Source organism: Tympanuchus pallidicinctus, unplaced genomic scaffold (genome assembly GCF_026119805.1).
Source record: "Tympanuchus pallidicinctus isolate F22 unplaced genomic scaffold, pur_lepc_1.0 scaffold11, whole genome shotgun sequence".
Classification (NCBI taxonomy): Eukaryota; Metazoa; Chordata; class Aves; order Galliformes; family Phasianidae; genus Tympanuchus; species Tympanuchus pallidicinctus.
The window spans coordinates 8,940,398-8,952,855 of record NW_026294627.1 but is presented as its reverse complement, the minus strand read 5'-3'; the positions used below and the strand labels follow the sequence as shown (position 1 = coordinate 8,952,855).

Genomic DNA, 12,458 nt, shown 5'->3' with positions numbered 1-12,458 from the left:
AACCTGAGCAAAACATCTGCCCATCCAGAAAGGGGCATGCAATGCAAGTTGCCAAGATAATGCAATCCTGGGGTCCAGCTCTAAATGCTCTTTGTTAACCAAAGTTGCCTTGGATTTCAGGTCTTGGAATTTAACTGTGGTGAAGCCTCAGAGCAACTTGTTTGCTAACCTGCTGTTGTTTCCTCTTAAGGGAATTCCCAATGAAAGCTGGAGGCTGAGCAAGATTAATGAGCGCTATGAGCTGTGTGATACATACCCTGCCATTCTAGCTGTGCCCGTAAACATTCCTGATGAAGAATTAAAGAGAGTGGCATCTTTCAGATCAAGAGGACGAATACCAGTGAGTGTGACAAAAAAAGCCACTTTGATGTGGTTTTGTTACATACCTTTGGGCCATAAATAATGCTAAGATCAGGTTGAGTGGATTCCAGGGAGCAAATAAATGGTCAATGGATAATAAAAGTGACAGCAACATGTCTGAGGAGTTAGAAAACAGCATTATCTGCTGGAACTACTCTTGTGAAAGAGATGTAGACTAAACGAAAAGGAGAAGATAAGATAGCTTAGCACAGTCCAGGCTGAATCTCAGTTCAGTTCCTGGGACACACAGTAGCCCTATTTGGTTGTTTACTGTTGTCTGGCCTCCTCTGACACTCGAGGACAGAGGAATACTTAACAGTACTCTTAGTGAAAATGTTTATTGTTTCAAACTAAGACAGAAGACAGCAATATGATGGCTATTGCAGCAGCAACTGAAAATGTGCTTTTCCCTCTCATGCTTACAGAAAATTAAATCTGTTCCAAGAGTTCTTAACTTTGACATGCTGAAACATAAGGTGAGACATAGCCCAGTGACAGACTGTGAAGGTGTTTTTGTGACTCACACAACTGTGAGAAAACAGTCAGACTTAATCCTGTTCAATCACCTCTTGTTTGTTTCGACTTAGGCAGTGTAACCAGAATGAATAAGTGCAGAATGAATAAATGCAGTACATTTGGTTCATTTGATCATGACTTAATAAAATCCAGCCTTTTGGAACCAGGTAGTGTAGGGAAAGCTCCCAGAACAAGCCATTGTAGGTAGAACATTCATTTAATGAATCCTTATTGTCCCTCATTTCTTTTTCATTTGTTTCTGAAGGTACTGTCATGGATTCACCCAGAAAGTCAAGCCACAATTACTCGCTGTAGCCAGCCAATGGTGGGAGTAAGTGGCAAACGAAGCAAGGAAGATGAAAAGTACCTACAAGCCATCATGGATTCTAATGCTCAATCCCATAAAATTTTCATATTCGATGCAAGGCCTAGTGTGAATGCTGTAGCCAATAAGGTCAGCTTTTTTGTTTCCTTTGACAAGAGTTGTGAATCCAGTCATTTAGAACACACATCCCACCAACATTTCAAATTATTCCTGAGAATCACGAAGGGGTTTCCGCTGAAAATACACACAGAGTGATCTGATTAATTAGTCAGACTTCTGCACCTGCGCTGGTATCAGTAGATACCATAGAATCATAATCATAGAATCATGGAATGACCTGGGTTGAAAAGGACCACAATGATCATGTAGTTTCAACCTCCCTGCTATGTGCAGGGTCGCCAACCACCAGACCAGGCTGCCCAGAGCCACATCCAGCCTGGCCTGGGGGGATGGAGCATCCGCAACCTCCTTGGGCAGCCTGTTCCAGTGCTTCACCATCCTCTGTGTGAAAAACTCCCTGCTAATATCTAACCTAAACCTCCACTGTCTCAGTTTAAAACCATTCCCCCTTAATGCATAACTTGAAATGAGATTAAAAGGGAGGAATCAAGGCCAAAAGATGAACAGGATATTGATACAGACTCCAGCATGCTGGATTTGATGCATCACCGTTTTTCAAATCACATGATTGGAACTCTGCTTCCTCTGAGAGTTTCAGAACTCCTGTTAAACTTGATGGGAGCAGGGAATGCTCATCTCTTCTGAAGATAAGGCATTGTGATCTTTAATTTCAGAACATTACCTTGTGTTCTCTAATGTCCAGAAGTATCACTGTTGTGATATTTCTGCTGTTGTGTCTCATGCCATCACTCTGAGCCATGTTGTAATGGTAGAACTACTTTGCTGCAGCAAAACTGATTTTTTTTTAATCTGTCTTTTCCACTACTTAAGAAAGGCAATTACTGTGTGGGATATACTCCTCTATAATAGTATGGTAAATTTGTAAATGACAGAATAGCGAATCTAATGAGCTAGCAGCTTGAATGGGGATAAATGATAATTACTGAGAAAAAGAAAGCTTGTAATGTGATATTATTCAGTGAAAATTACAGCATTCATTACTGTTGCAGGAAAGAGACACAAAATGTGTCCATGTATATATTTGTACTCAATTGTAAGATAAATCCAGTGCTTTAGATAGCACAGACACTGTGCTATTTTGTCAGCTCATATTTGCTCATACAAACTATTGGAATAAAATATCAAATATGCTTTCACTTAGTGATTTTAATGCTTTTTTTTTTTCTTTTTTTTTTTTCTTCAGGCTAAAGGAGGAGGCTATGAGAGTGAGGATGCCTATCAGAATGCAGAATTAGTGTTCCTGGACATTCACAACATTCATGTCATGAGAGAGTCCCTGAGAAAACTGAAAGAAATTGTGTATCCCAATATTGAAGAGACTCACTGGCTGTCTAATTTAGAATCAACTCATTGGCTAGAGCATATCAAGGTATGCATGTCTGCATCCACTGGATGTAACTGAGTTTGTACCCTTCTGTCTATTGGGAAATGCCACTAGAGCTAACTCCAGTGACAGATCCTCAAATAATAAGAAATTTAATTATTTAAGATGAAAATTTAATAATTTCCAATTTAAAAGCAACAAAAATACAGTGTCTGGGGATGGGGAATTTAGAAGAGATGGCAAAGAGTACCAGAGAGGGGGTGACAAAACATTGAAAGATGGTGTTTTGGAAGCATACTGTATTTCTGGGTAACATGTAACCATGAAAGCACTCCTGAGAACATAGGAGTCTGTTTCCAACCTCTCAGCTCCGGGATCCTTGCCATCCAGGTGTTGCTGCCTGGCCCAGACCAGCAGGTGTTGGGTGTTGATGCCTTCTCAGCCTTTCAGGAATTGGAGCAGAATCAAAATGAATGGGGCAGAACGCTTCAGCTTGTACAAATGTTCATCTTCAAACTAAGCTTTCTGTCCTAAAAAATGTACAGCTTACACTGTCTGTCAGTTAATACAGAAAGAACTTGTCCTGCTTCTCAAGCAATTGGAAGGCAGCAGCCATTTTGAGATACAAAATGCTCCTGAGCTGAAATCCTGGCCTCTCCAAGGATGGCTGAGCTTAATGCAGGGTTTTTTACAGGGGTGCCTGCATTATGGCTTAGATGTGAACACATTTTTTGTAACGATGACACCAATTTGCTGCCCTAGTTATAAAGAGGTTGGAACTGATTTACCATTCTCCTTGAGGCACATAGAGCCCTTGGTTTGTCCTATGCTGTCAGTAGCTGTTTGTCATGCATAGCTTCTGTTCCAAAGACATTTTTGTAACTTCTTTTTTTCTTGTCCCAGCTCATTCTTGCTGGAGCCCTGCGAATCGCCGACAAGGTGGAGTCAGGAAAGACATCTGTGGTTGTGCACTGCAGTGACGGCTGGGACCGGACAGCCCAGCTCACCTCTCTCTCTCTGCTGATGTTAGATGGCTACTACCGAACCATCAGGGGCTTTGAAGTGCTGGTGGAGAAGGAGTGGCTGAGCTTTGGACACAGATTTCAGCTGGTGAGTTATGAGCCCTTGGAAAGCTCATAACACAGAAAGCTTTTGTATACCTTGAAGGGATTTTCAAAGGAGTTTAGCCTTTGCTGTGAGAAGTCTCCTAGCTGAACTTGCAGAAGAAGGGTGAATGCTACTGCTCCTGTTTTCTGTCTGTAATGGCTATCATGTCTTAACCTCCTTGGAGACAGCCTTGCTTAGATAGGAGGAACAGGAAGTATTTACTGTATATACCTTCTCAGCTCCTGTGCTCAGTCTTAAACTAGCAGTGTGCTCTGGGTTCAGTATAAGCTGGGAATTGGCAAAGAGTGGGGTGTTTTGTTTGTGTTTTCAGTTCAGTCCATTTTTTAAGGCTGCCTGGACATTGTCAACAAATACCTTAGTACTGAAGAGGTTGGGGAATTTTGCAGTGGCCTTGAGCTCACGTTTTCTTTGGGCACATTTTGCTTTTGGGGAAGCTTTTAATGTTTAGGCAAAAGACCAGCAGTTTGAGATGGTGGATGTGTGCAGAGGGGCAGCTTTGTGAACCTGTGACTTGGCTGTTTGTCATGATTTATACAGGGGGAATGCTTCAGTAGTGTCCATTTGGTCTTTGTTCCTATGGTGTTTTGATTGTAGCTGTTCTCCTGTGGTTGTTTAGTTTGGCAAAGGCTAGAACAAGACTTGTTTACAGCAGATGCAGTGGTGGTAATTTGTTTAGTCAAATGCTGTTCCCCCTCTCTGAAGAAAGTGGTATAACTGAGGCACTGTGTAATTAAGGTTCTGCTTCAGCAAAACCATTACCTGGTGTATGCACTAAGAGGATTCTTACTTCCCTGTCTGTACAAAGGAGATAATGATACTGATTTCCTCTGCTGAGAGGACAACAGTGTTACAAGAAGAGGTAACTACTTTACCTCCATGCTCTTGTTTGGTCTTTGTACAGAGCTTAGAGCTCATGGGTAATGTATAGCACTAATGTACTGTCTAATAGTAAGGAATCATGCCTCGCATTCCTGTCCAGGGCCACACAGCGTGGTCGGGGTTGGAGGCCTACTTCTGGGATACTTTCTTAATTGCATCTCTTGAGGTGGCAGGAGATGGGCTGAGTTAGTGTTTGTACAGCACTTGGAAGCTGTGAGGTGCTGTGTGACGGTTATCACCACATGCTGTGTCTGTAGGTAGTGTTTAGATCCAGCAAACTCTACTACTGAAGTAGCCAGGACGACAGCTGCAACTGAAGCAAAAAGCATTCTAATTTTTTTTTCCTCTGAACTTTAGCTATTAGCTGAAATCGGTGCCAGCGTAGCATCTGGAGCCTCTACTCAAACAACTCGTTTTAATTTAACATGAAAATATCATCATAAAAAAATTTCACTTCAAAGACTAAGAGAGTAGCTATCCTTTACTGCTTCACCCACTAATATGGAAGGAGCAAAATCAACTCATTTGAACCTGTTTGGATCTGTTGGTGCAGTCTTGTGTGACTGAGATGAGCCCCCGGCAGCTTCCCCATGAAACTCTGTGCATCTCATGTTCTTTGTTGTGCTCTGTTCCAGAGAGTTGGCCATGGAGATAAGAATCATGCAGATGCAGATCGCTCTCCTGTCTTCCTCCAGTTCATCGATTGTGTCTGGCAAATGACAAGACAGGTAAATTGCTGAGCAGCACGTCTGCAAGGCCACTGTACCACAGTGTGGCACAGGGTCCCACCCTAGGACCCACACAGGCTCTCCTTCCTGGGCTTCTACTTTTGTTTTGTTGGACTCTGACAAGTGTCTTGACTGTCTCACTTTAGCAGGGAGCCTGAATGCACAGCTGTGCAGGAAGGCCATGATGCAGTCTTGTGTCAGATTAGCTGGCCAGTGGGCACTGCTTACATGAATGCTGCTATGGTAAATGTGAGCTTGTGAGAAGCATGTCACCCTGAAACAGAAAGGCAGTGTCTTCGTATTTAGTGGGGTAGAGACAGACACCTCAACCACCCTTAATTAGCCCACAGTATCTTCAGAAACATGAGTAACTTGAGCTACTAATTTAAGTTTCTGGCATCGTGGATGCAGACGTTTGCTCACACTGATCCCATAAACAAACCTGCAGGGAATTTACTCTAAAGTGACTTTTTCTGAAAACTGATACATTGCTCCTCATTGATACTTGAGTTATGGAGCCAGGAACTGCTCCTCAGTTTAGAAGAGATCCCCAATGGCTGGTGGGGGTTTTCCCCACAGCTGTGTAGAACCTGGGATTTCTTAATGTCTGCTGTGATCTCTGTACTGTATTTTAAAGCCAGTGTTAGCAGTGGTCAGGCAGTTCACTGAAAAAGATAGGCTCAACATGAACTATGATGGATGAAATGGGGAAAAAGATGCCACAATATATACCTGTGCTGTATCCAAGCAGAGAAAGGGGGAGAATTTACCACCCTCTAAAATCACTTCTATTTTGCTGTCCTCGGCATCCTGATGGTGAGGTGAGAACTGCAGCCAGTGCAGTCAGAGAAAAGTGTTTTCCAAGGGAGGAAGGCCTCCTGCTGTCCTCTCCATCTCTGCAGTATGCTGCCTGTATTCCTTTTGCCCCTTTGTGGAACTCCAGTACTTCTCCCCATCATGGATCTGTCTGTATTTGTACATCAGCAGCAACCACAGCCCCTATCTGTACACCTCCATTCATCTCACTGATCTGTGTTGCATGGTGCCTCTCTGCTGTGCCCTCTGCAAAGCACTCTGTTGGGCACACACGTTATTCCCATTTGGCCCCAGGGGATTTCCATTCCTTTATGCTTTATTTCACATATGCTCCAGCCTTTTGTTTGCAGTGTGGTTGAATGGTCTGTCATTGGGGGCAGGCACAGCAGAGCAAGCTTCAACTTGAAGCAGAACTGAATGTGTGTAAACACAGCAGTCAGACCTTTCATGCCTCTGGCTTTTGTTCAGAATACCTCTCTGCACATGTAAAGCAGCTTTCCAAGAGAGAAACTCTTGCTCCTGGGAGGAGCAGTTAAGACCCCAAATATCCAGCCAGCCGCAGAACAGAGGCAAATGCTGTCTTAGAAATGAGAGGCAAGCAAACTCCTTACCGCTGTGGGAGAAAGTTTGTGACTGTTGTAAAACCTCAACCCATTTTCTGGTTCTGCCTGAAGTTTCCTACAGCATTTGAGTTCAACGAGTATTTCCTGATAACCATCCTGGACCACCTGTACAGCTGTTTATTTGGGACGTTCCTGTGCAGCAGTGAGCAGCAGAGAATAAAGGAGGTAAGAGCTTCTCTCTGAGATGAAGACGTGATACTGTGATTGCTTTAGCTGGCCAGATGGTGCTAAAGAAATTGCAGCTGGTTGTAGGTACTGCCAAGCCTCCATCTTAACAGCTGGGACATTCGGGGTCTTTTCCACTTTGTGTCAGCTGCTCTCTGTGGGGATGTTACATTTCAGAGCACTACCCTTTTGCTCACACTCCCTCTTTTCAGTGAGTTCTTCAGCTACTTTCTGGTGGCTCAGCAGCTCCTGCTGTCTCCAAAGTAGTTGGAAATGCAATGTTTCTTTGACCTTTGGTTTAACATAAACTTATCTCTGGAAGCTGGTACCTTTTTCCCCTCCCTTTTCCTTTAGGTTTAAACTAATGAGCACATTGTCATTCTACACACATGGGTTACAAACAATAACAGGTCTCAGTGTGCGTTGTTGCAGTGCTTGCATTTTTCTGGGAGAGGACAGAGCTTCTAGTTAAAGAACGTGGCTCTAGGCCCTTCCATCAGCCAGCTCTGCCCTGCACTCTGATACAGGTTTGTTTGAGATTGGTTCCAGTTGGGTTGTGTGCAGCTGTGCACCTTCAGATCCATTCAGCACTACCCTGCTCACCACCAAACTGAAGTCAGGCAGAGTGACACTCATTCTCTCCTCCCCATCGATGAAGGATGTTATCGCTGAAACATTGCAGCCTAACATCCCAGAGGACAGTGTTGTGTTTGACAGCACACTGATTAAAAAATAAAATATGAAACAATTGCTGTAATGCAGAGTGATAGCATTATACTGAAATCAGTCCCTCTTTTTGAGTCCACAGTGCTTGAATTTCCAGAAAAGAAAACCTCATGTACTTTCGCTGGGACTATTCATGAGCCTAATTAGTTCACTGCATCAGGACTTCAGTCACATGGATTTTTCTTTTTTCTTCCTCCCCCCCCAACCCATTACTTGCTCCAGCAAGTCCTCCGGGACCTCTTTAAAGAGGTGAAGTGTAACCAAAGCACCAAGAGTTCACATGCCAATTCTGAGCTGTGTCCCCTTGTGCCGATGGCGGCTTTGGGGCCATGCTGAGAAGCACAGGGAGTTTCCATGCCAGGCTGTGTGCGTGCCTGCCTGCCTGCATCCATGTGCTTCGATTCCAATAACCACATCAAAAGAAGAATTCTTTTTAAAGCTACAAGAAGGCAACCAGATCTGTATTAATGACAGGCATATGTAATGCTGTTTAAGTACTCATAAATGCTAGTATGGGAATTAAAGCCTCCTCCAACCCTTCCCTTACAGAGCCTTCCAAAGAAGACCGTGTCACTTTGGTCTTACATTAACAGCCAGCTGGAGGACTTCACTAACCCCTTGTATGTGAGCTACTCCAACCACGTCCTGTACCCTGTGGCCAGCATGCGGCACCTGGAGCTGTGGGTTGGCTACTACATCCGCTGGAACCCCAGGATGAAGCCACAGGTACAGCCTTGTTGCAATTCCTTCCATGGATATTGCCTTTCTTTCCCTCTGTGCTTGTACTAATACTGTCATTGTGAAGCTCAGGGCCTTTAAAGCACAAGAAATAATGCTCAGATTTAAGCTGCCACTGCTTAAATCTAAAAACAAAAGCCAGAGTTAATACACGAGCAAATGAAAAGAGCAGCAAGTACAGATGGTGGTTAGCTGCAGATCGCCACCTTGTGAAACTTGCAGGAGCTGAAGCTGCTCCACAGCTTGTAAAATTTCATGAGGAGCAGGAAAACCATCATCTGAAGAGTTTCTTCTTCAGAAAAGAACCTGAGAACTTAAAACATCTTTGGGTGTAAGGCTCTAGATCTGAGCTCAGGGGCTGCAAGTAGATTTCTGCCATTAAGAACCTGCTGCTTACTTTGGTTGCCTAAGGCCCGGGGTGCGACCCTTGTTTATGGCCTTGAAATTTTACAGCAGGAGAACTGGCTTGCCCAAGGCAGACGCCTGAGACAAGCGGCCTGAATGCGGCCCTAAATGCTTCAATCACTTTTATGTAGGAAGGGATAGAAATTCTCAGACAGTCTAACTGTAGTTAGCAGTGTTTTGCAGATCTGGAGCATTAGACACAGGAACCCAGTAAGTGCTTCTCAGAACTGTTGAACTGACTGTGTGAAAATAGTTAGAAAAACATGTACTTTTCCTCAGAGTTCTGAAACTATGGCCAGACTGAGGTGCCAAGGCTGGCATCTCCCAGAAACAGCAGAGATTAGAGCTCTGTCACCTATCAAGATATACGTTAGGTTTTGTTTCGCCACTGTTACGCTGCATGTGTTGGGTAAAGCAGAAGTGCAAGATCGGTGGCACCATGATGAGGTTCAGGCTTGCACACTTGCCTTGCAGCCCTCAGCTCCAGCTTTTCTTACAGGAGCCTGTCCACAACCGCTACAAGGAGCTTCTTGCCAAGCGGGCTGAGCTGCAGAAGAAAGTGGAGGAGCTGCAGAGAGAAATCACCAACCGCTCCACCTCGTCCTCAGAGAGAGCTGGCTCTCCCGCGCAGTGCGTCACTCCTGTACAGACAGTGGTGTGAGCTGGACTTGTTTGCAGAGTACCTTCCCAGGACCATCAGGACTGCTTTCCTGAACTCTCTGGATTTCCTTTGTAGTGTCTGGGGGATGCCAACCTATTTATTTATTTCTCTCCAGGGTAATTTATTAGTACTGTATCACTAACAGAAGCTTAAGCGAAAACAAACATAGCCCCCTATGCAATTAACCTCAGTGGCTAGATTATAACACAAGCCAATTGCACTTGCCACTTAAGAGAAACCTAGAGCTCTTTCCTTGTTCACTTACATGTTGGAAATCACCTTGGTTTACAAAAGGGACTGTGTGCTAGAGCTAAGTGCTATATAGGAAAAATGTTGCCTTGGAGTTTGAAAAGGCCCCCCTTTGCTAAAAGAACTGTAAAATCTCGCCGTGTGAAGTCGTGCAACTGCAGTATTAACAGATGCTTAGCAGTGTGAGAATATTTGCCAGCAAACCAAGGGAGGTAGCACTAGAATCCAAAACGTATCACTGTTCTCACTTTCACTGGATTTTGGGAAGCCATGTAAAATGATGCCTTACATAAGAAGGGCATCTTCTACCACTACGCCACATGGTGGTAGAGGAGCAACTTACATGACTTAACTTTATAGGACAATGTTTACTTCCATCTCTGCAACTCTAGATTTTTGCTTATGGTTTACAGTGAGTGTGCCAGGATGTAAATTAAGCACCTTTATTTCAGAGGGAGGGAGCAGAGCATGGCTCCCCTGGGGCTTCCTGCAGCTCTTCTGTTCTCCAGTGCCTCATCCACATCAGGAGGAAGGTAGTGGAATGCCAAGGGGTGCATGTGAGCTGCTGGGATCAGTCATTCCATTTTGCTTGGGTAAGCATTACTTGTGAGTTTAATGCTTCTGTGCAGGACCATAGCAGCGTTTTTAAGGTATTTCAGCTTTCTGCTAACTAATGGAAGCAGCTGTAACAACCAAAGAAGCCTTTCTGCCTGCACCGCAACTGGTACTTAATATTCCAGTAGACTAAAAAGCATAGTGGTTTCTGTACCCAGGCTTTTAAGTCTTTTTTTTCATCATAGCATACTTCGAGACTAAACATAAATTCAATTTTAATACAAACTTTTATTGTAGGTTTTATTGTAGGAGTAGATAAACATTCAGTGAAACCATGACTGCTGCACTGCTTGTCAGACACGTAAGAGGCTGTAGGTGGCAGGGCTTCCAGTGAAGTTGTGTATCTGCAAGGAGCTTTGCTCCAGGCTGCTTCTTATCTCTGCACTGAGATCATGGCTTGGTCTGAGTTCCAGCATTGTTTTTGTACAATAGGAGCCATACTGTGGGCAGCTGCTTAATATACATATCATGCTTTTTCTCTCAGCCTTTCTCCCAAGACAGATAAATATTTCTTTGAGAGGATATAAGAGTGGACTAATTTACCCATCATTCTTTCAGAATCCTCCCATTCTTTCACAGGGAGGAATTATTTCCAGCTGCAGTCTATTTGTATGATTAACAGGCTGTAGATCATTGCTGCACTTGTTACAGTTCATATCTCATTAGGGCAAAGAATCCACTCAAAATAGCTTCTGAAAGACTTAAATTTGCTTTAAGGTTGAAGGGCAGAGTTACTGTTAAGTACAATCATTGTATAAGATGGGTCATAGTATTATTCTATCTTAGCAAACTGACCACGTGTGTATATTTTGTTTTTTTGAATTAAGACTGGTTGGTTTAACACTAATAAAAAACGATAAACGGATGAAGTTTTTCCTGTGCTCATGTTTTCTACTATGTGGTTACCAAAGCCAAAGCAGTTGTACACACACAATAAAACAGCACTGAATTTTGGATTTGACATGCTAGTCTTATTCATCTCTACTTGTGCAAATTGACCTGCAAGATGCTGTTGTTTGAACTCTGAAATGCAGAATGATAGGAAAGTAGATTACCTTTGGACAACTCTATCTGTACAGGATGACAAATAGTATTTAGCTGCACAGTATTAAAAAATACTTTTACAGTGAAAAATAACCAATTTTTGCAGTTTACAATGCTTTAGTACAGTCACTTCTGTGAGAAAGGAACATTCACATTTGTCTATGTAACACAAGCTAAATCCAGCTTCACTGAGATGATTTAGAATCAGCAATTCAAGGCATGCTCTGTGACACTCACTTGTAGTAGAAATAATTCCACCTTGGGTATCTCACTTGGAAGTCAATCAATCTAAGCCCTCTTCTGCATTTTCCAATTCATCTAAGACAGCCTGACACAATTCTGACATTAACCTTCCTTTGAGCAAGCTAATCTCCATCCATTGTTTCCATGGAAAATCTGTGATGATAGTTTCAGCCCCTGGTTGTCAGGACCCTCAAGGATGAGTTGATGCCCAAGTGATGCTCCAGCTACACAAAGCACATGTCCCCAGTTTAGTGGAGCCAGGTCACTCCAGGTGTGGTAGGCAGCTTCCAACTTCTCATAGCTAAAACCTCCCGTGTCTCAAGTCATAGAATGGCCTGGGTTGAAAAGGACCACAAAGACCACAAATAAAAAAATTTAACCCCCCCCTGCTTCATGCCACATCCAGCCTGCCCTTGAATGCCTCCCTCTCCCTGCTGGCCACCCTTTTTTGATGCAGCCCAGAACACAGTTGGCCTCCTGGGCTGCAAGCACACACTGCTGGCTCATGTCCAGCTTCTCCCCAAGTCCTTCTCCACGGGGCTGCTCTCAACAAGATTTTCCCCCAGTTTGTATAAATACCTGGCATTGCCCCAACCCAAGTGCAGCACCCAGCACTTGGCCATACTGAACCTCATTAGGTTTTCATGGTCCCACTTTTCCAGCCTGTCCGGGTCCCTCTGGATGGCTTCCCTTCCCTTCAATGTATTGACTGCACTGCTCAGCTTGGCGTCATCTGCAAACTTGCTGAGGATGCACTTGATGCCATCATCTA

The 12,458-nt window shown here is 43.8% G+C and overlaps 1 protein-coding gene across 3 annotated transcripts in view; it reads left to right on the top strand.

Annotated features, from left to right (window-relative positions):
- The window catches only part of MTMR2 (myotubularin related protein 2), a 63,451-nt gene extending 52,091 nt beyond the window's left edge, over nucleotides 1-11,360 (top strand). For all 3 annotated transcript variants that reach the window (XM_052670914.1, XM_052670915.1, XM_052670916.1), the window contains 9 exons: nucleotides 191-340; nucleotides 1,142-1,330; nucleotides 2,526-2,711; nucleotides 3,570-3,776; nucleotides 5,309-5,401; nucleotides 6,892-7,005; nucleotides 8,281-8,457; nucleotides 9,374-9,529; nucleotides 10,237-11,360. In XM_052670914.1, coding sequence (XP_052526874.1) covers nucleotides 191-340; nucleotides 1,142-1,330; nucleotides 2,526-2,711; nucleotides 3,570-3,776; nucleotides 5,309-5,401; nucleotides 6,892-7,005; nucleotides 8,281-8,457; nucleotides 9,374-9,529; nucleotides 10,237-10,458 — 1,494 coding nt within the window. In that variant the 3' untranslated portion in view covers nucleotides 10,459-11,360. The remainder of the gene's footprint in view (nucleotides 1-190; nucleotides 341-1,141; nucleotides 1,331-2,525; nucleotides 2,712-3,569; nucleotides 3,777-5,308; nucleotides 5,402-6,891; nucleotides 7,006-8,280; nucleotides 8,458-9,373; nucleotides 9,530-10,236) is intronic.
- The last annotated feature ends 1,098 nt before the right edge of the window (nucleotides 11,361-12,458 follow it).